At 27.4% G+C, this 22,856-nt stretch overlaps 2 protein-coding genes across 2 annotated transcripts; one reads left to right on the forward strand and one right to left on the reverse strand.

Annotated features, from left to right (window-relative positions):
* Positions 1–2,835: 2,835 nt before the first annotated feature.
* LOC124942099 (NAC domain-containing protein 7) lies at positions 2,836–5,586 on the reverse strand. Its single transcript, XM_047482516.1, has 4 exons — positions 5,311–5,586; positions 4,566–4,751; positions 4,211–4,482; positions 2,836–3,897 (listed from the first exon to the last, which is right to left on the reverse strand). The coding sequence occupies exons 2-4, from the start codon at positions 4,723–4,725 to the stop codon at positions 3,289–3,291; spliced, it is 1,041 nt and encodes a 346-aa protein (XP_047338472.1). The 5' UTR covers positions 4,726–4,751; positions 5,311–5,586; the 3' UTR covers positions 2,836–3,288.
* Positions 5,587–21,042: 15,456 nt separating this feature from the next.
* Positions 21,043–22,035, forward strand: LOC124942671 (non-specific lipid transfer protein GPI-anchored 7-like). Its single transcript, XM_047483218.1, has 3 exons — positions 21,043–21,470; positions 21,602–21,673; positions 21,753–22,035. The coding sequence occupies exons 1-3, from the start codon at positions 21,146–21,148 to the stop codon at positions 21,845–21,847; spliced, it is 492 nt and encodes a 163-aa protein (XP_047339174.1). The 5' UTR covers positions 21,043–21,145; the 3' UTR covers positions 21,848–22,035.
* The last annotated feature ends 821 nt before the right edge of the window (positions 22,036–22,856 follow it).

Genomic DNA, 22,856 nt, shown 5'->3' on the forward strand with positions numbered 1-22,856 from the left:
ACTTGTACTAGTTACTTGTGGTACAAACAATAGTAAAATTAAATATAATAATTCCACTTATAAAAATACAATATTAACATAACATTGAATGATAAGTGCGCATGCATCTTGTTTCAGTTTTACACTTGCAATATACATTGCATGCATGCCCCCATCCACATGCATTTTTTAAGGAATGAGAATCAATTATGTTAAACAAACAGGGTGTAATCCCTCGGGTTAAGCCTTTTATGTTATATTGAAACATATAGTTTTGTATTAATTTAGTAGTGCTATTAAGGTTGCGGATTCAACTCTGGTATAAAACAACTTTTTTAGGATTTTTAATCGGCAAACTAGCTCATTGCATTTCTTTAGGCCGGCCCTGACCCACCTCAATGATGATCTTGAAGTGGTCAAATTGAGTCAGACATGTCTCTTTCAATAATTTCTGATTATCCTAGGCCGGAAAATACGTACGAATCAGTCAAAAATCTTCTTTTTATCTCTCATTGTGTGTGTTTTGATGATTTTGTTTTGTGGGAGTGAGTGAAGGCTAGCTATAATGAATCCGTAAGAGCACGCTTAATAATGTTGTCTCCTATATACTATACTATATGGGATCACCAATTCAATCCATGATATTGCTTAAAAGGAACATTCCTTTTCATGCTTGTCTTCAACCCAAGTAAGATCCATTCGATTCACCACAAACAATATCCTTCATTTGACCTATTAGCTACCTACCTATATATAGCTACCTTTCCCACAATTACAAACATTTATTGAATTTTAGACCACCCTTTTTCAAGATATTTAAACCAACCCACCCCACCCCCACCCAATTTCAAATAATTTTAAACTCAATTTGCTTCTCCAGGCACCTACTTACCCTATCTCCAACCCCATTCCTCGCAGGTTGTCTTCCAATATATCCTTAATGGAGAAGAAGAAGGATTAACCCAGGTACAACTTTATCATTAAAATAACTTAATTAGCTAGCTTTTTACAAATTAAGAAATTCGATGAACATGCATGTCTTAATTTCCTAACACACAGTACCCAACATGCAATATTAATGTTTCTAGCTAGGGTATACTTTCGTAATAGTCCCTATTGAGTTACCTTTCGTATAGGGTGAATGTCCATTCTTTAATTTATCCCTATTAGGATTCCTTGTCTAATTAAGGCTAGCTATAAAAAAAAAACATTTACTTAGTTTGTTTGATGATATGTCCCTAGCTACTTTCATTGATATACTTCAAGCTGGCATCAAACAATGAAATGATCACCAATTAATTCATTTTCCAGATTTAACCTAGTTATATCTATAAGAAAGACCAATATTGAGATCAAATCTTTTGGGACAATTCATGCATCTCGCGATGATCTAGCTTAGTTATCTACAAGTCGATTAACCTATGGATTGAGTTTTAATTGCAGGACATTATTAGTCTCCTAGATGCATGTAGCCTCCTTATTATTTTCAATTTATTTAGGGTAACAATTAATGACATTTTTTAAATCAAAATCTTTGTTAGACTGTTATAAATCTCAACATTTTTATTATTATTATTTAAAGATGGATCCTATTCATTTTTTGAAACATGCCCAATAAGTAATGAACACATTGAACTCAACTACAATATTGGCTAGAATCAAATGAATTGATTACAAAAATAGGCAAAGATGACAATTTTGTGTGTGAAAGTGAAAAAGTTATAGGAATATAAAGTTTAAAAGTAAAACAAGACCCAGCATTCCCACTCAATTTTATTATGTTCACTTTTATTATTCATATATGTAAAAAATCAAAATAATTAATTTTAAGATGATTCTATGCTGAAATGAAACACTTTTTACCTGGAGAATACAAACTAAATTGTTCACATTTCTTTTAAAAAGTAAGACATATTTTTATTTTTTTTAAACTCAGATCCCATAAAGATCACATATATCGATCAATGACAAATTAATATTTACCAATACAGATTAAACTGTCACAAGATTTATCTCCTTTTTTTTTTAAGTTTCATGCAAATAAATAAATTAATTAATTAAAAAATAATAATAAAAATCATTAAATTGTGACATGATTTGTCATAAATTTAACGTAATAAAACTAAAATAAGTAAAATACAACATCAAGTTTACAAAAACATAAATGAACGTAATTACATCAAAACATTTTATAAGAATTAAAATCAATATTAATCATATTCCTATTAATACAAAAATTTGTCTTTATTTTCTTCAGAATTTCACAATTTACTATTGTTAAACTTCGAATATTTATATTTCTTATATCAAACAACGTAAATAACCACAAATTTAAACATCATCAAGTATAATCTATTTTTTTAGAAAAACAGTGTTATTTTCATATTTGAAAAAACATAAATATAAACTTTTGAAAGACAATTAAAAATAATATTTAGCCACAATCACAATTATTTTTTATAATGGACAAGGTTAAAAATAAAAGAGAATTCAATTGTATTTGTTATGAAAAGTACTGTGATTGAATTTTTCTATTATAAAAAATAAGTAAATTTTTGATTTTGTTACATTTTCTTTTTAATAACTCTTTTGAAGTAGTTTGTTGGAGAAAAACTATGACAACTGCTATTGCAACTTTGTGTATTTCAATATGTTTGTATTTCGCATAAATTTTTATCCCTTTAACATTATTGATCATAGATCTTTATAAATCAGACTCGATAAATATTTTTTCTCGTAGTATCTTCAACTGTAAGTTTTTTTATATAAATTTCACCAATCAATTAACCAAGGAAGGCATGATCCATGAATTTTTAAACAGTAAAACATAAAACCCAAACAAAAATGTGACAAAAGGAAAAAGAATAGTAATTCAATTCTCATTACATATGAGAAGAAATTTATGTAGGAAGAGACAGTAGTTTATATAACATCTTCTCTCCAACAACTCAAATTTGAGAAATAACAATACAAAACAACAATATTACTTAATAAAAAAGTCAATTCAGACAAACCATCTAGTATATGTATATATATATATATATATAGTCAATTATTTATATAATATGCATCTTAATTCTTAAGGTTGCTACCCTTTAATTCATTAATACAATGGGTAGCATGCATGTATATATGTATATCCCATGTACTAGGTCTTATAATAATAATAATGTACATCAAGCTGAATCAAAATTCCTTGATTTTGTTTTTCTTTTAGACCATCATCTTCCTATTATTATTATTATCATCATTATTATTATTATATGTATTATTATGATTATGTATGGTTTGGAGGATATATAATATAGTTTATTTCCATAGATCAATTGGACAAGCTGAGGTGGAGATTGATGCATACTCTGTTGAAGCCATTTCTTGCCTCATTTGATCAGTCACATGGAAGGAAGTTGCATTTGGGTAATGGTCTTCTTCTCTAGATGCTTCTTCTGGGCTAAGTTGAGATGCGACGAATTTGTCGAGGATTCTCCAATCTGTCAATTGATCAACAGCTTGATCGTTGTTGTTGTTGTTGCTAAACATTGGGCTCACATGATGGTGTATCATGTTTTGATGTAAATGATCTTCTTGAGTAGCATATTGAGCGATTGAGTTACAGCTTTCGCTAGCGGTTGGCTGAGGAGGCATTTTAGGGCTTTCCAAATGAGGAAGTTGGAGAAACGGATCGTGATGATGATGGTGATGGGACATGTTGTGATGCAATTCGAGCTCTTGCTTGCATAAGTAGTTTAGATTTTGGCGAGGGTATGAATTGTAAGGATGAGATAGGCTCCTCGGTGAATCAAAATCAGGCATGAATGATACTTGTTCATCGTACCAATGTGGTGATTCGAGATCATCCATTCTACGTGTTGTAGCGATTCTCTTCTTGAAAACCCTACACACAGCCCATCCTTCTTCCTGCATTGTTGAAAACAAAATGGTTTAAATTTTTTTAATTTAGTTGGGTATTATTTTTTTGGCATGTAAATTCTCTTCACATGCACTTTTGTGTACAAATAAAATGTTTCATCTTTCACAAATGACTTATTGGCATATGTTATATGTGGCATGTGTAGGGCAAGAAGAGACATGATTTTTGTGCTACCTAAAAGAGGCAAAGATTATGTTCTGAAAAAATATATATCTTGATATATATTTTTTGTTTAATATCTAAAATTATAAGAATAAATGAATATACACATTAACAAAATTATATAATTGTTTAACTTACCTGTGGAGTGCCGTTTTCATCTGTCTCTAATCGATATTCATGCATAATCCAATCGGATTTGCGCCCATTCGGGGCACGACCTTTATAAAACACAAGAGTCTTTCTCATACCAATCAAGCATTGTTTCAAGTAAATCGCCTTGTCTCTTCCAGTAGCCTTCCAAAATCCGGCTTTGGTTGCCCTATTAGTACGAGTTCCGGTTGGATACTTCTTGTCTTTGTGGCTGAAAAAATACCACTCGTTCTGATCATCGCTTCCAATCTTGCAAAGTTCTAGACGACAATTGTAATGTAACAAACAATTATTAGCAAATTAAATAATTAAAAACATACTAAAACTCTTGTATACAACTAACCTTGAAGATCCCATGGCTCAATTTTGTAGAGATCAACATCCTTAATGACATCAAAGTCAGTCCTCTTTGAAGTTATTTTGTTCCTCAAGTAATAATCAACAAGTTCTTCATCGGTAGGATGAAATCTAAAACCGGGAGGCACGGGCGTAAATGATTCCATCTTATCCGCAACAACAACTTCTAAACCTGCATTTACCATTAAAACATTAATCTTAATAAGATGTCACAACCTTCTCCTTTACATGTATTATTGTTCAAGTTTCCTTTTCTCTTCAAGTATGTAAATGTAAAGGAAAGTAGTGATAATTAGGGTTCCACTCCACTCACAAAAGGGAATGGTGATCAAGAATTATTATTATGTTTAATATAATGAATGGTGATCAAGAATGTTTTGTAGAACAATCAATCTTTTTCTAAAACCAGACATGATTAAGATCATGATCATGATCATTAACAACACATGTCACATAAAATATCATACAATCCCATTGAAAAACTAAACCCTATAGCATTGTAATGCAATTAAATGTTATTTTATGAGAAGTTCCAAATAAACCTAATCAAAAATAAAAATCATGTCTTCATCCATCGAAATTATGATCATGACTCGAGATCTCTTTTGATCGCGATCCATCTAACTAACTTGTGATCAACTTATCGAAAGATCTATGCATGATGAACACATATATCAAACTAATTATCAAAATCATGCAAAATTTACATGTATAGAAAGAAGAAAACTTACAAGAGAGTGTTGAAGCTTAAGCAAAGATGAAGGAATGATCACTTCATCAATTGGTGACAAGAAATTTTGGATCTTTGATATATCACTTGCCACATACACTAACTTCTTACTTATTCAACTTTCTTCAATAGATGAAATGAAGATTGATTGATCTTCTCTGAATTATATAAAGAAAAAGTAATTTTCCTCGGGAATTGAGCTAGTTGATATCAAATCCCAAAGAGAAACAAGAACATGAACAAGAACTAGAGAGAGAAAAAGAAAAAAAGCAAAGGTTTGAAGAGGGAGGGACGTGGAATAGAGAAAAGACAAGGTTAAATAAGAAGCAAACATGTGCTAGAAAAAAAAAAGGATTATAATTAAATCAGCTTTCTTGTTACACTTCTCATGTTTTCTTTTTCTTTTTTTTTCTTTTTCATCAATCCCTACATATTTCACTTTTGAAAAACTCTTTTAATCTCAGTTTGGTTTATATTTTATTAAAACAATTATTTCGAGTAACTATGTTATTTAGATTAGACGATGTTATAAATTTATTAATATTTTCTTGTTTAAATTCAGTTCAAAAATGATTTTAAATAGAAGTTTATAATAAAAATATGAAATCAAATAAAGAAAACTCTACGCCGACCAAGCAAAAGGAGGCTAATTTCGATGAGAAACATTCGTTACGAGATTGACATCACTATTTTATTTAAAAATTTGAGTAATTTGTTAGTTATGTTCGATTATTGTGAAACATCCGTTACGACGACAATATTTTATTTAGAGATTTGAGTGATTTGTTAGGATTCTTCTACTTTTTTTTTTATAGTTTTTCATGTTCTATTTCTTACTTTTCTTTATGTAACTTATAATACATTATTTTATTACTTGTTTTATAGTGGTTTTAACATTATTTTTTCACAGTAAATAAGATTTTTATTATTGTCTATCTATCAAAAAGATATATATGACATGAAAAAATTATTTTCTATCTATTTCAAATATATAACTTTAAATGTTAATAATTTTAATTTAACAAAAATACATGCTAGCTCATTCAAAGAAAAATAGACAAGAAAGGATATTAATTTCGTCCTTAACAAACAAACATTAAAAAAATCATTTATAAGGTAGTAAAAACATGAAAAAGGAAAGAAAAGAAATTGATATCACTAATTCAAATGCTGAAATAAAGACTCTTTTGCTTAATATTGTGGCTTTTAGATTGTAACGGAAGTTTACAAATATATTTTATTTATTAGGTTACGTTTGTGTTTGCATGTTTAGTTAATTTTGTTTTATTTTTTCAAAATAAAACTCAGAAATTTAAACTATTATTTTACATAAACTAATAACAATACATTTAATATTATTATTCTTGTTTTACATGTAATGCGATATTTTATTTTACAGTGAATTAATTAAAAATAATTTTATCCTTTATACAAAAAAAAAATAAAAGAATGAAACTATTTTGCATTTTCTCAAATATTAAAAAATTATGGTGAAAAAAATCAAACAAACAATACAAATATATTTAGATAAAAGTGTAATTCATATTTGTTTCTTAATAAAATAAAAATAAACAATTTTTAAACATATTTTATTAAATAAATTTAATTATATTAATTTATACCAAATATCAAATTTCATTTTCTTCATTTTTAAATGTGATAAAAAAGCCAATTATTATTTATTTATTTTATAAATATAATTTTATATTCTAAACTGAGTCATAAATACAGATGAGATGGTTAACTTCCTAAATTTGAATATATATAAATATATATATATATATATATATATTATATAAAAAAAGTATGTCTAAAATATACTAGTAATATAATATAAATTATATTATAAAGTATTAAACTCTTATAAGACTCTAGCATTGACACATTAACTAAACGTACAAGTAATTTTTTTTTTTCTTGGGCCTTGTTCGGTTATTGGTTTTTTAAAAAATAATAGAGAGAAAAAATGAATGATTTTGAGAAGATAATGATTAATTTTGATAAAAAGACTTAAAAGGTATTGATATATATAAATAAAATATAAAATAATAATTTAAATTAGAGAGTGTTTTAATATTTTGGTTAACGAAATGAGTGATGTGATTGGTGAGAAGTGATTAATTGAAAAATTGATTTGGTAAGATTAAAATAAAAACTTGTAAAGAACAAAGCCTTGGTGTTATTTTTTTTTATATTAGTCATTTTTAAATTTTTTTCTTCAAATTTCATAATTTGGGAATCTTTTATGGTTAAATTTATACACAATTATGTTTTATCTTCATGGGTTCAAACGTGAATAACTTATTAATTTATTATATAAGTGACGTTTATGAATAAATAAAAGATTCATGTTACTAATTTATCAAATTTCATAAAAACGAGGGTTTTGATTACTGAATTTGAGAGAATCAGTAATTAAAATTTTATATATTCGAACTCGTTAAAAATAAAACTTCGTTTGGTATAATTTTAACAATAATGAGTCCCAAATTATAAGATTTGATGTGCAATTAGTCTAAAAAAAATAATTATATATTTTTTTTGAATTTTAAAAATATAAAATGAAAAACCAAACTCAAATTAAACTAAATAAATTCAACACAATACTAATAACACTTAAATTACATATGTTATATAACTTATATTTGAATTTAAAAAACTTATTCTAAAAATACATAAAATAAAATAGAATTAAGTAGATATATGACAGTTAGTACGTATAGCCACTAGCCAGACACAACCTTCCCACCAGCATTTGATTAAGACCATAATAAATAAATAAATAAATAAAAGTAGTCGCCGGAAAAGAATGACATCAGCAATCCGACGACGGCAGAGAACATGATAGGTTGGGCGGTCGGACCGGAAAATATCAATCCTAGAAAAGCCAAACCAACCAAAGTGGAACAAATACCTTAATAATTAATTATATCCTTAATTTCTAAACCCTTCACTGGTAGACCTCAAAAACATTCATCAATCATGTTTTCTGGTCACCCCACCACTCATCTCATCATCACTCCCGCCCCCACTTTTTTTTCTTCTAAAAAAAATGTATTTTCAAATAATCTTAATAATATCCCATATTTTGACCCTTAACTCTATGAGTTTATATTCTTCGTCTCAACCAAGTTCTTTCTGAGTTCGAGCTCGTGTGATGGTCAGGATCTATCTTAAGTTAAACCTAACAAGCCCACTTGTTAGGATTGTCATTTATTTAGTAAAAAATAATAATTTTTTAGTTAAATTTATTAATTATTTTAACATAAGACTATATACATAGTAATTTAGGATGATAAATAACATTTTTTTTATTTATTTTGTTATAAATTCAAATATTAACAAATTAAAATAAAATAGAATTATGACAGCCAAATTCTTTTCAAGTTTTCTACCATAGGGATGGGTAGCCCAATCCACAGGGCCGACAATGTCGCTAGCATGATTAATTGGTTAAGTGTGTTCAAGGACGGAACTATAATTTAATATCTACCCGGGTTAGAATGATAATAATATTCATAGTTTATTATCGCTAATTCCCTTTAGCAACGAAAAAACTATCCAGAACGACGGTATTTTTCGTCGTTATTGTTATTTACATAAAAAAAAATATTTTGGATTACTCGGACTAAACCTGAGTAGGTTTGTACATAGATTCGTCGAGTGTGTTTGCAAGATATGTGTTTAACATTTGGGGATTAATTGCACCCGGAATAAGAAAAATATAATCAATTTTTTTGAAAAAAAATAAAAAAATATCTACAACAGAAATGGCCGGAGTCTGTAATATCACGCGTTATCTGGTTGGTTGGCCAGCATTTTATTAATTATTTTATTTAATAAAATAAATAAATAAAATTGAACATTCACTCTATTGGGCCCCCACCAAACCGACCCAATGGAATACGACAATGACACCTCTCCAAATACTCCTTTATTTTTATAGCGCCGACGGCTCGGCTAATCGGCTTGAAAACGGATTTGAGACAAATTAAGACTTTTAAACTAGTTTAAATAAATAAAAGAAATAAATTAATAAAATACGTGGCGGCTTAAACTTGATGATCTAGCGTGGGCTGGGCTCGATGATTAGGCCCACAAGTGAATTAAAAAGTATTACTTTTTGAAGCAGGCCTGTTGTGGATGGTGGGGTCCAACCCGTTATCCCGTTTCCCTTAAATTATGGGCTCCACCAGCTGTTCTTTTTTTTTTTTTAATTTTTCTTTTTCTTTTTTGTGACAGAGAAGCACAATCATTCCTGTAGTGACACGTGGCAAGGAAATGAAAATTAAAAAAAAAAAAATAGTTTAAGTCAAGTTTGGTTTGGACTAGTGGGTTTTTATTTTATTTTATTAAGTGTGTGCGTGCCGATAAGTTAATGTATATAACTTCACTTTTTGTTCGCCGGAAACTCGCCGGAACCTCGCCGGAAACCTAGGGCGAAGATGTAATCTGTAATAATTAATAATAATAATATTTAATATATTTATTATTATTAATAGATATTTGATAACATATGTTGAAGTGAAGCGAAAGACTCACACGTTATACAATTGTCATTATGGACCCACATCTATATTTTCACTTACCAAAATAAATATCTTATAACTTATTATTATTATTATTTAAAAGTTATACATTTATTATAAAAGATGAAAATTGTTTAAACATATACATTATACAAATTAAAAAGGTGAATTATTTATTATTATTGCAGCATAAATTGTAATTCCCTCCAATTAATTGATTATACTAAAATAATAATTGTTAAAAATAGTTTGGTTAAACATGCAATTAGTTTTTAATATATTTTTTTTAAGTAGTTTATTTAACTAAAAAAAATTAACAATAGAAGTAAAAGTATAATTAGATAATTAAAAAAAGTATTTTATTTTAAAATAGATAAAAATTATTTTAAAAACTAGTTATTAATCTAGTTGCTTAAGATTAATAACATATACTTGAAACTTGAACATGAACACAATTAAAATCTTGATTTTATTCTTAAAATGTTACATTTATACGATATAAAGAAGCCTAAATAAATTTTAAGCTACTTAAACATTAGCGAATTTAAATTTAAAAGTTTACGATCTTATAAATTTATACATTATTTCGATTTTACAGAAATACAGTGAATTCATATTCACATACATAAAAAGAATTATAGCATATTCATATATATCAACATAATTAATTTTATACATGTTACCACACATACTTAGTTATTACTATTAGTTTAACGTTATAATGGAAAATTAAACTAATAACATTTGATCTTCTAAACTTGGACTATTGTACCTTGATCTAATATAACTTATATTAATATTATTTAAAGGTGTAATGACTAAAAATTTATCTACCTAATCTATAAATTTTGAATAAATAAAATCAAAATAATTTAAATTAATGCCAAGAATACAATTAAATAATTAATTGAGATTAATTATTATAATAATTAAACCCTAAATAATTAAGATAATGGCCAAGAAAAATAAATAAAATAATTTGAGATAAATGTTATATTCATTTTATCTCAAACTAATTTTAAGGGGTCAAAAGGAATTAAAATAAATAATTTATGATAAATGTTATATCCATTTTAACCCAAAAAAATTATTTATTAAACCCCAAAAATATATATATAAAAAATGAATAAGAAAAATAAATATTATATTTATTAAAAAATATTTTGTAGTTTAAAAATAAAGTCAAAGTGATGAAAGAAAAATAAATTTTAAACTAGCACTAAAGCTGAAAATTGAGCGTGATTTATTGCGGCCGAAATTGGGAAGATACATCGCAACAGACCCTACAACCATTGGATGAGCGCCGAAAACTCATTCAACGCACGAGAGACAACGTCGCCCGCTACAATGGAAGAGACGCGCGTTCGTGAAGCAGCGAATCAACTAACGCGTGCCTCAACGGCGCCGTTAACCTAGGCGCAATAGAACGCACAGGCGCAACGGGACACTGGCGGAACGTGGGCGGAACGCCGAGCGTTCGCATTTCTGCCCGAAACGACGTTGTTTCAACTCTTGTTTGTCTTCTTCCTCGCGATGAACAACCATGATGAAAATTTGAAATATTTGATTTCTTAAAGATGGAACTCCGACATTAGTCTACCAATGGCTGATTCGAAAGCTGAAATAATCACCCTACCACGGTGATCATTTCGCCTACGATCATAGGCCTCATCTTGGCCTGAACGATCAAGTTGGATGAAGAATAGATAAAACGTCATTACTGGCTTTTGACTAAAATTCGATTCACTTGGTCAATCAATCGACATTGGAAGACTATAAATAACTTTCTTTGGGCAAACCGAAGGCAATGAATCCAATCACAAGCCCTCAATTAATTCCGAACAAAATCGACCAAAATTTTCAAGCTTTTCTTAAAAAATTTGAGTCTTGGTGTAAGGCTATAAAAATCGAATCTTAACATTCATAAAGCTTCTAAAAGAGTTAAAGAGTGTCTCCAACTCATAGTAATCTTCCAATCATACTATAATTTGATTTACAAGTTCAAATTAAAAAACTTACATTTTAGTTCGATCGATCTTATATATTGTCTGATTGTTCAATTTTTTTTATTGGAAAACGATCCTAAAATCATTGGTAAGCTTGATATTCAAACAATTTGAATCAATCTATCCAAATCAAAAATACTCAAATTTGATTTTGAAAATTTTCAAAATTGGGTTTATTTTTGAGTGATAACTCAAGAACATCGACTCAGAAACCTTTCTAACACGTTTCTAAGGATGTTAGGAACATATGCAAACAATTTCCAAGTCATCCCGATCATGTTTGATCAAAAACTAAAAATTTATAAAAATAAAAATTTCAATTCTTGAATTGGTTAAAACGAACAGACAATGTTCATGTTTTGCTTTTATTCGATCTTATAAGGTATAAGGAAGTTATTGATAAGTTTCTTACACTCCATCAAACCTTAAAAATCAAAAACTCATTTTTTACTTCAAAAACAATTTGAGTTGAATGGAACATCATCTCAATCGAATGATGAATCAGAATGATGTTATAAATGATACTAAGGACTAGAAAAATCACCCCATGCCCTTGGATCAACAGATCAAGGCCCTCAAAATAATCAAAATTGTAGCTTGATGACGACTGACCGATGGTCTAACTTGAGTTCGATTTCTGACTAAGAAAATTAAACCCTCCCCTGCACCGACCGAGAATTTTTTACTCCGACTCGATGATTCCTAGCCCAAGACCGAGAGCTCCTCGCACCCCGACCGAGGAATCTTACACCCGGCCGATGATTCCTACCCTATGATCAAGATCTTCTCGCACCACGACCGAGAATTCTTAGTCTAGGATCGAGAGCTCCTCGAACTCCGACCGAGGAATCTCGCACCCGACTGAGGATTCTTAGCCCAAGACCAAGAGCTTCTCGCACCCCAACCGAGGAATCCCGCGCCCGACCGATGATTCTTAGCCTAAGACTAAGAGTTCATCGCACCTCAATTGAGGAATCTCACACCTGATCGAGGATCCCTAAGCCTAGGAACGAGAACCTTCTACACCCGACCGATAGGTCTCGACCCAAGACCGGGGGTTTTAGCCCTCGACCGAGGTATCGATACCCTCGACCGAGATGGTCAGTCCTTATAGGCCTGTTTGTAGGGGTGTTCAATATTTGGTCTGAACCGAATATCCGACCGAATTCGAATTCACCGAATTCGAATTTCATTTACGGTTTTCGAATCGAATTTCAAACCAATTCGAATTCAAATACGATTTTCGAATTGGTTTTCGAGTTTGGGTTTCAACTCGAAAACCAAACCGAAAACCGAATTCATTTTTTATTATTTATTCTTCCAAACTTAACTTAAGAATAAGTTCAAAATAATCAAACTAGAATATTTTGAATTAAGATTTATAATAAAAGAAAAAAATGAAACAAAAACACTAGTGGTCTAGTGGCAAAATAGTACTCTACCATGGTATAGACCCCGGGTTCAATTCTTGGTTGGTACATTTTATTTTGAGTTTAAAATAAAAGAAAATTGAATTCGGTTTGAATTCGAATTATTCGAAGTTCAAACCGAATATAAAATTCGAATTCGGTTCGGTTTAATTAGAATTTATTCAAATTCGATTTGGTTTTCGAATTAACGAAAAAAACAAAAAATTCGAAGAAACCGAATTATGGAACTCGAATAACCCGAAACCGAACCGATGAACACCCCTACCTGTTTGGTTGAAATTTTAAAATTTTCAAAAATTATATTTATTTCAAAACATTTTCTAAAAATCTAAAAAAAATAGGAAATAATTTCAAAATACTTTAGAATAATTTAATAAAATATATTTTGATAAGTAGTTGTTTGGGATTTATTTTTAGATCCTAATATCTTAAATTGATATTTTTCGGTTATTTTTTCAATAACCATCGACATCAATCTCATGTACCATCATTTAAATATTATTTTATAATGCAAGAAAAACTTGTGCATATTTATTACTTGAAAATAATTGGTTAAATAAAATTTAATAAAACTAATTATTCAAAAGCCATGATTTTATAAAGTATGAATCGTTTTTTTAACGGATACAAAAAATATTGTGCGAAAGCTTTTTCCGAGTATCACCAAACATCGAATTCAAAAGAATTTTTGGTTAAATATATGTTTGTATACGTATATAAAATATATTTTTTATTGATTTTAAATTAAAAATCAATTGGCTATATTCTCAAATAAATAATTTTTTTAATTAATTTAAAATACCCAAAATCTAAAATAGTATTCTAATTTGATTAAGAATTAATTATTGTTATAATTAATTTCAAAAAGTGGAGACATATTTTTTATAAATCTTTTAAAATAATATTTTCATAAAAAGATTTTAACACGCAAACCCATATTAAATTTTATCGAGCTTCAAATTTTTCCGAAAACAAAAGAATTTTCGATGTTACAATATGATTATTTCTTTAATTAATATAACTAATATTCTTTTAATATCATTTTTACCGTTTCAAATAAATTTTCAATTTTACAGATTTACAAATGTATAAATGTTAAACGATCTACCCAAACTCTCAATTTTAATTGTCTTGATAATACATTCTTAAATAATTTTATTTCTTTTAATATATATTTAAATTTCTCTTCATATTATTGTGATTTTTGTTTTGTTTGTCATGACATTTATTAATTAATTAAATAATTAATAGGTAATTAAGTAATTAAACTAGGTAGGTTAATTAGTGAGAGAATAGGATTAATGAAAGTGCACAATATATATAATTATTACAGAGTTAGAGCCATTATTGATTCGGTTCCCCACGTTTCACCCAATATTGTTACCTATACATACAATATATATACAATATATATACAGTATATATTATTTATACATATATATTTTATATATGAGATGAAAATAACAACAAAAAAGTATTGTCTCATAAAAAAAGTAAGTGTATAGTGATTATTATTGATTATAAATTATGATTCCCATGCAAAATCATATTGTTTAGCTGCACGAACAACCAAACAAATTAAATGAAACTTTGAAAACTATTAAGAGCACCAAATAATTATGTAAATTATTATTATTATAAGCTATCATCATGCAAAATATATATATATATATATATATATATATATACATAATACACTAACACTATATATAATGGAAAACTTCATTATAAGCCTGCAGCAAGTTACACACAACCACCATCTTAAGTGCTCATTCTTATGACCCATTCTATATATCATCTCCTTTTCTTTCTTTTTTTAAATTAAATTATTTCATATATTCATAAGTCAACTAAAATGTCGTAATTAGAGGGGCAAACAAACCGAACAAGTTTGCGAACTTTTCAAACCGGCTCTATATATATTTGATTCGAGTGTGAAATTATCGTATTCGAACTCAAAATATTTTGTTATTTTTTAGCTTGTAAACTTTTATTTAATATTTATATATTACACATTATATATATAATCAGTCTTCCTTTTTTAAAACTAATTAAATATGTTTTTCTTACACTTTTTTTCTCTTAAACATAATATTTTGAATTGTTATTTGACCGTTCTTCTTAGATTTTTTATTTAATCTTTACCCAATCAAATTTTCAATCAATTACTTATCGTCAATCAAATCACTAATTTCATTAACTAAAATATTAAAGTAACCTATATTTTAAATTATTATTTTTTATTTATTTATATACATCAATACCCTTTAAAATCATACCCCTTCAAAATTATCAATCATAATTATTTTTTTCTCCCTCTAGGTTATTCAAATAACCCCAATTCGAAAAAGGCCTTAATCTTCCTTTTTAATCCTCATTTCTAATGTCTTATCAGAGATCTCTGAATAGCCTTGTCAGTACTCTCGAATAGCCTTGTCAGTACTCTCGAAATTTAGCCTTTTCAGTGCTCTCAAAATTAGGTCTGGATCTAACACCCTAATTGAAGATGAATCTATTATCAATGTCTTTGGTAATGACGGGAATCTAATATCCACATAATTGGTGATAATTGAACTCGAATTTTATTTAAATTAAGGTTCAAACAAGTCGAATCGAGCTCGAGCCAAAATTTATTAAATTTTCAATCTTCGAGTCGAATTTGAATACCATTCATATTTTTCGAGTTCAAACTTAATTATATCAACTTTTTTTTTATTATTCAATCCATTTCCACATATAGTGGCAATGAGAGTAGTGAAACCCAATAAGTACAAAACAAATCATAACAATATGGAATTTTCATTCTGTAAATCATAATAAATTTTAAAAACAAAAAACAATATCCAAAATCATTGTTCAAGATCAACATTCTCCAATGAAAGATGATAGAATCGAGTATGTCATGAGATGATTCACCTAGAAGAGAATAGAAAGGAACAAATAAATATTATATATATATATATATGGAAATTAAAGGAGTAAAGTTTGGGCAATATGCAAGAGAGTCAATAAAAGTAGGCCATATGTCTGATCATAAGCACTACCTACATTGTTATTTAATGAATACAAACACTTCATGAATTTCCTCAAAAACATTGGGAATGAATGAAGATCAGATTTTGGGAAGATGTTTATATGCATAATAAATCATATTAACAAAAACTTGTAACACTTAAAATTGTTGTGCTATTTAAAAGTGATATAAGCAATTTCAGATTATATAATCAAGGATAAATCAGAAATTAGTTAGGATATTCATAAAAAAAACAAATTGTAGTGGGTTTAAATAAAATGAAAGATAAATTATGAAAGGAACATAATTTAGAGAAATATTTAGTGAATTAAATCTAGATAAATATTTAGTGAATTAAATAGAAAAAACTAAGAATTTATGGATAATATCAAATTCATACATTAATATATATGACCCAATTGTTTTTTAAGTTAGAACTTTGGTCCTTTACACCGAATAAGGTTCAAATTTCAAATTGTGTCATGGGGCTTTAACTATCAAATTTGTAGTTATACGAGGCTTTTCTCAAATAGACAAAACGTTATTAATCTTATTTTAATGTATCATTTTCGTTTTTTAATTAATTTGTCACATTTTTAAATAAAATAATATTTTAAAATGTTTTAGACATATTTTTTAAAATTGAATATTATTTTTTAGATTCACGTATTATAATTTTTTGTGTGACTAAAAAATTGCGTAATTGAAGAAAACATTTAAGAAAATTTGAATGGAGACAATTTTTTATTTATTTTTCAAAAATAAATTACAACGACATAACATTGTACGATTTATCAATCTGGACATATTTATGTTTTAAGTTTAGTATTTTTTTTATATATATATACGCATTCAAAACTTTCAAATAACGTTTGAATATTTGAAAAAAAATTAATGCATGAAAATAATTGATTTTTTTTAAATGAAATTGTTCTTTTATTTTTACAAATATAATAAATTAATTAAGAAAAAGAAAATACTGTGTTAAAATAAGAAAATGTGATTTATTTATTTTTTTAAAAATCTTAAATTTATTAAAATTATAATTTAAAATTTGAACCTCATTCGATAAAAACAAACTACTCAAATAACAATTTGATTATATATATAATGTGTTTAAGCTCAGTCCTAACATAAATTCATGTAGTATATAATAACAATTTTTCAAGAATTCTATATTGCCTAATATTATTTCGTCCAAATTATATTATTGATCATTTGTAATTCAGTAATTGGTCCAGCACATAACCTTACTTATAAATTATAATGATCTTATAATTATTAATAAGAGACAAAGTTCTAGGGTTTATAAATTAACCGGCTAGGTCATGAGAGTAGTAATGAAATAATTATTAAACCCGCATATTGAGCCAAATATATAATATAAAAATTAAAAGTAATGATAATAATAATTAACAATTTGAAGGCATGTTTAAATGAATTATAAGTAAGATATTAGATTGAAATCATTTAGTTGTAATTAAGATGGGTATTATTATGATCAAAATTAAGTGTTGTATATAATGAGCAATGATGGAACAAGCTACATATATGTGTGAATGTAATCCCATAATAATATTCTACCCAACTACTAGTACTCAATAGCTCTATCTTTGCAGGTTTTTATTCTCATTCAAAATTATTATATTTTTTTTTGAAAATATTCAATTATATAAAAAAATATTAATTATAAATACCCACATGGAATGATGTATGCATGCCCTAGATCTCTTTTACATTCAATGGTGAAAGTCACTCCAATTAATGTTTTTTTTATTTTACAGTTAGGAATATGTAATGGGCCGGGCCATCAATTACTTAATTTTACAATTCTTTTATTGTTGCTTAAAACACTGTATACAGCCCATGCTTGATACGGAAAAGGCCCAAGCTCTCCTCTTAAGGGTCCAAACTTGGAATAGTCCACTAGTTGAACAAATAATATAAAGTTATATATTATTAATTGTATATGTAATTAAGTATAAAATTAATATAAAAATAATATGACATAAACTAAGAAAATAATTAAAAAATAATTATAGTTTTATCAATCAAAATATTTTATTTTTGGTTATTTTCAATAAAAGTATATTTAAATTAAGGGTAAGTAAACCGATCAAACCGTTAAGCCGAATTCATTATGGTTTTAATTTTATCAAATCGATTTCAACGGTTCTGATTTATCGGTTCAACGCCAATGAAACTGGTCAAACCGACCAAATATTTAAAATGTAATATTGAAATAAAATGAGAACAAAAATCAAACTTTAAGTATTATAATTATTAGGTCATAACACATCTTGACTAAAAATAATTAGAGAATATTATAATTTATTTATTTTTAGATTATCAAAAAAATATTAATTATTATTCATAGACAAATTTAATTTTAAAATTGTTGATACATTTTAAGTGTGATATTTGGTAAAAAAATTAGTATAATAAATTTGTATTTTGAAAATTATGACAGTGATTCATAAATTATGTTACTTAAATTTAATCATAATATTTGTATTTGTTAATATACATAAGAAAATGTGTCTCGATAAAATAGAAATTTGGCAATGAATCAAACTAAATAAACCAACTAAACAAATTTTCTAACCATTTAAATCGAACATTTAAATCGAACTAATCGAACCAATCAAACGACCGACAACAATATAAATGTTCATTTTTGGTCTATAAACCGATTAAACTTATATTCTTACTACTTTAATTTAAATAACATACTATTATGGCCCACACATTTAATGAGGTCACAATGACACCCGCCAGGTGAACCTACAAACTCAAAATATTTATACTACAACAACAATTTAAACATATAAACATTAACATAAAATTTATTTGGTCAGTTAAACTAAATTATTTTTATTAATTATAGTATAAAATATAATAAATTAAATCTAAAACAAAATCAACTTTAGGGTGGGATATTACCTGCCCTCTTTATACATATCCTTTATAAATAAATTAATTTAACAACAAAATATTAAAATATTTTATTTTTTCAATAAATATTAATATTATCTGAATCTCCGCCCACTTTTTTTTTTTAACTGAAATAATTCAAATCTGATGAACGCATTCATTATAAAACGAAAAAGACAAATGTTTGAGAATCTTATTTGAGGCATCAACGATGAAGACATATTGCTTCTCTGATAAGGCAGTGATGAATTTAATAATGCATGGCTAATTTATGTTGATTATTCTGATTAAATTAAAATAAATTAACATTTTATTAAATTGTTATCAATTAAAATATTATTATTTTATTACTTATACATTTTATAATATTAAATATTAACTATATTAATTCTCAAACAAAAAACTAACTAACTATATATTACTTAAGACATGAATAATTCATTTTTAAATAATACATAATAAAAAATATACTTTTTAAAAAACAAACAAAAGTGGGACACACCATGTGCTATTACTTTACTACTCATATGTGTGGGGTTAGAAACCGTGTCAAAATTCAAAATGATACCCTTTTAGAATTGTTTTTTAAAATAAATCCCAACAAAAAGCCCTTTAACTATTTTTTAATCTTTATATAAGTACTCGTATTTTATTTATTTTATTTCAGCCCTTAAACTATTTACTTTTGTAGGTCAACCTTTGACTGTTGGCATTTCTATTTATAAATTTGATTTGAACAATGTAAAAATTTTGTAAGCATTAATGAAATCAATGTTACAATAATTAAAAAATGTCACACTCCCTTTAATGGATCATACACATTTTGTTAATGTAATTAAATTTTTAATAATTTTCTTATGGTTAATAATTGTGTTCACTTTTCTATTTGTAAGGGGTGTATTGTGCCTAAATTAAAAAATCAATTAATGTCAACTGAGAACAAATTGATTAGATTTTACATTTTGAACAATCAAGTCCTTCCCGGTAGTAAATAATAAGGGATGGTGTGTTTTTGACAATTCAAAGGTTTAAGTGAAGGTCAAAGTCAATTTTTTTTATTAGTAATAAGGCAACTTCAAAGATTTTAATCAAAATTTGAGGTTAACTATCTTATTTATGAAATTGATTGGGTTCCTTAGACCCAATATAATTGATTTATCAAAATATTGATTTGGTTGAATTTGAGGTTAAATAATTAATTTTTGTGGGTTTTTTAGATCAAATAATTGATTTATCAAACGACTTGATTTTGTGGAATTTGAGGCTTTAAATTGAATATTTTCTTAGAGTTATTACGGTTAAATTCATAATGTTTTGAATGTTTTAAGATATATCTAGGTTAGGGTTCTAGTGGAGTCAAGCTCACACGAGTTGGATATTCTAGTCTTCCTAAACTCCTGAATTCGAGTTTGTCAAGTGCACAAATTATGCGCATAATTAAGTGTGTTTGCGGGTTATGTACTTAATTCGCGGTGATTTCGCAATGATTGATAATATTTCAAAAGAAAAACAAAATTCATATATTTAAAAAATAAATAAAATAAAAAATTCTATATTTTATTATTATTTTATTTATTTGAATAAAATATGGTCAAATTACTACCTAATTTTTTAAATTTTTTTTTTAATTTAATTTACTTTTAAATAAAATATTTTCAAACCCACCTAACACCAAATTTTAAAACAAAAAAGTAAAAAAAAAAAATACAAAATAAAAGCATACTTTTATTGTTGATACCAACATAGTCATAATTTTAGCAACCAGAAATTACATTTAAAGTACCTTGAAAATAGAAAGATATTCTAAACGGACGTTACATAAGAAAATCTGTTCATCACTTTAATACTTATATTGCCTACTACTCCCATTACCATTTTCTCAAAGAGTGAGAAAATCCTTAACCCTAAAAGAAACAAGAAAAAAATGTCTGGTTCAACTATGAAGATCTCCGCCGTCTGTATGGTAGCTCTAATGGCGTTTCTTATAGTTCCTCAAAAAGGAACAGAAGCCCAAATCCCACCATGTGCAGCCAAGCTAGCAACTTGTGCTAGCTTTCTCAATGCTACAAAACCACCTTCTTCCTGTTGTGGACCTCTAAAAGATGCTTTGACCAACGATTTCGTTTGCTTATGCAATCTCTTTAACACCCCTGGTTTGTTGACTAGTTTTGGAATCAATGTTTCAGAGATTGTAACTCTTCCGGCTAGATGTAAGATTCATGGCGCAGATATCAGTGCCTGCTCTAAAGGTATTTTCCTGTTCTGGGTTTCAGTTGTTTTAGTGGATCTTGATTTTACATATCTGGTTTTGGGTGTGGGTAATGTTTCAAATTTGAGATCTGATTTGGGATTTATGATTGATTGTGTTTGATTATTGCAGTTCATGCACCAGCTTCTTCCCCTGCACCTACACCTGCTTCTTCTCCATCGAATCTGCCTCCTTCAACTCCAGGTAACAAAGATTTGGGTTTTTTAAGGTTTGTTTGACATATGAAACATTAGATTTAACATGGTTGAAGTGAATACTACAGGTGCAGCTAAAGGGGAAGGGAATTCTCTGAAGGGGACTTGGATTGGAGCAATTTGTAGTATGATCTTGTTCTTGATCTCTGTTATGTTAAATTGAGTAGTGGAAATGAGGATCATAACATCCTAATCCTAAACTTGAGGTTTTGTCTTCTTTTGTTTATGAATTTCGGATTTGTGGCTGTTATTAGGGTTACTTTGCTTGGTTGATCAGTATCATACTATCTATCTATTAAAAGGGTTTAAGATGAATTGAAATGATGATATTTGAAGCTTAATCCTTTTCAATTTGGTTGTTTTTTTTTGGGTCTTTTTCTTTTTCTTGAGTAAGTAATTGGGTCTTCTTGAATTTAGTGATATGAGTATTGGTGGTTAGATTGTTCATTTTGCTGATTAAATTTGATATTAGTTTAATGGGCTGATTGAAATAAACTTTTTAAAGTATGAATATATTGTATAAGTCATAGCTCATTTTGAAATAAATCATTTTCTAATCATAAGAATTAACTTAGTTTATATTTGTATATACATTACTCACTTTTGTTTTCTTCATCAATGCTTTATCTGGTTTGATTAAAGTTTTGTATATGTATTTTTGATAGGTTTTAAATTCGAGACTAATATTTATCATTTTTAATCTTATTTTTGTAAATTTAGTCGTATCAAATTTTTTGTGTGGATCAAACCGTAAATTAACAATCCCGCTATTCTAACAACCGGTCTTAAGTGAGCTACTAGTGTACTATCTTCCTTTAGTGAGTAAACTCTATTCAAACTTTCTCTTAAATTCCTGATCGAACCTTACACGAGGAAAGAAAGTCGATATAGTGAAGCTAGCTAATTAAGCGTTGTGTAAGAGCTCTAAACTATCTATTATCTATTGTTTGAAGATATTAGGAAAATCTCAAATTTGGGATCATAATAATGAATCTTGACCATGATAAATGATAAGATCAAATTGTTAAATAATATGAATTCTTTTTTCTTGTTATGCATCAACAAAACAATGAACATAGTGAGGAAATTGAAAAATCATTTCAATAACCTATAAGCATTCATTTATGTTTATTAGCTATTCTTGAAGAAGCATGGAAAAAAAATCAATTTTG

The sequence above is a fragment of the Impatiens glandulifera genome, chromosome 6, assembly GCF_907164915.1.
Source record: "Impatiens glandulifera chromosome 6, dImpGla2.1, whole genome shotgun sequence".
Lineage (NCBI taxonomy): Eukaryota > Viridiplantae > Streptophyta > Magnoliopsida > Ericales > Balsaminaceae > Impatiens > Impatiens glandulifera.

What these genes read in the sequence shown, in the direction of transcription:
- LOC124942671 (XM_047483218.1), top strand. Translation starts at nt 21,146, where the DNA reads ATGTCTGGTTCAACTATGAAGATCTCCGCCGTCTGTATGGTAGCTCTA. An exon ending in TATCAGTGCCTGCTCTAAAG is followed by an intron (nt 21,471 to 21,601) that starts GTATTTTCCTGT and finishes TGATTATTGCAG; the next exon opens with TTCATGCACCAGCTTCTTCC. An exon ending in TCTGCCTCCTTCAACTCCAG is followed by an intron (nt 21,674 to 21,752) that starts GTAACAAAGATT and finishes TGAATACTACAG; the next exon opens with GTGCAGCTAAAGGGGAAGGG.
- LOC124942099 (XM_047482516.1), bottom strand. Translation starts at nt 4,725, where the DNA reads ATGGAATCATTTACGCCCGTGCCTCCCGGTTTTAGATTTCATCCTACC. An exon ending in TGAGCCATGGGATCTTCAAG is followed by an intron (nt 4,483 to 4,565) that starts GTTAGTTGTATA and finishes ATTGTCGTCTAG; the next exon opens with AACTTTGCAAGATTGGAAGC. An exon ending in ATGAAAACGGCACTCCACAG is followed by an intron (nt 3,898 to 4,210) that starts GTAAGTTAAACA and finishes TCAACAATGCAG; the next exon opens with GAAGAAGGATGGGCTGTGTG.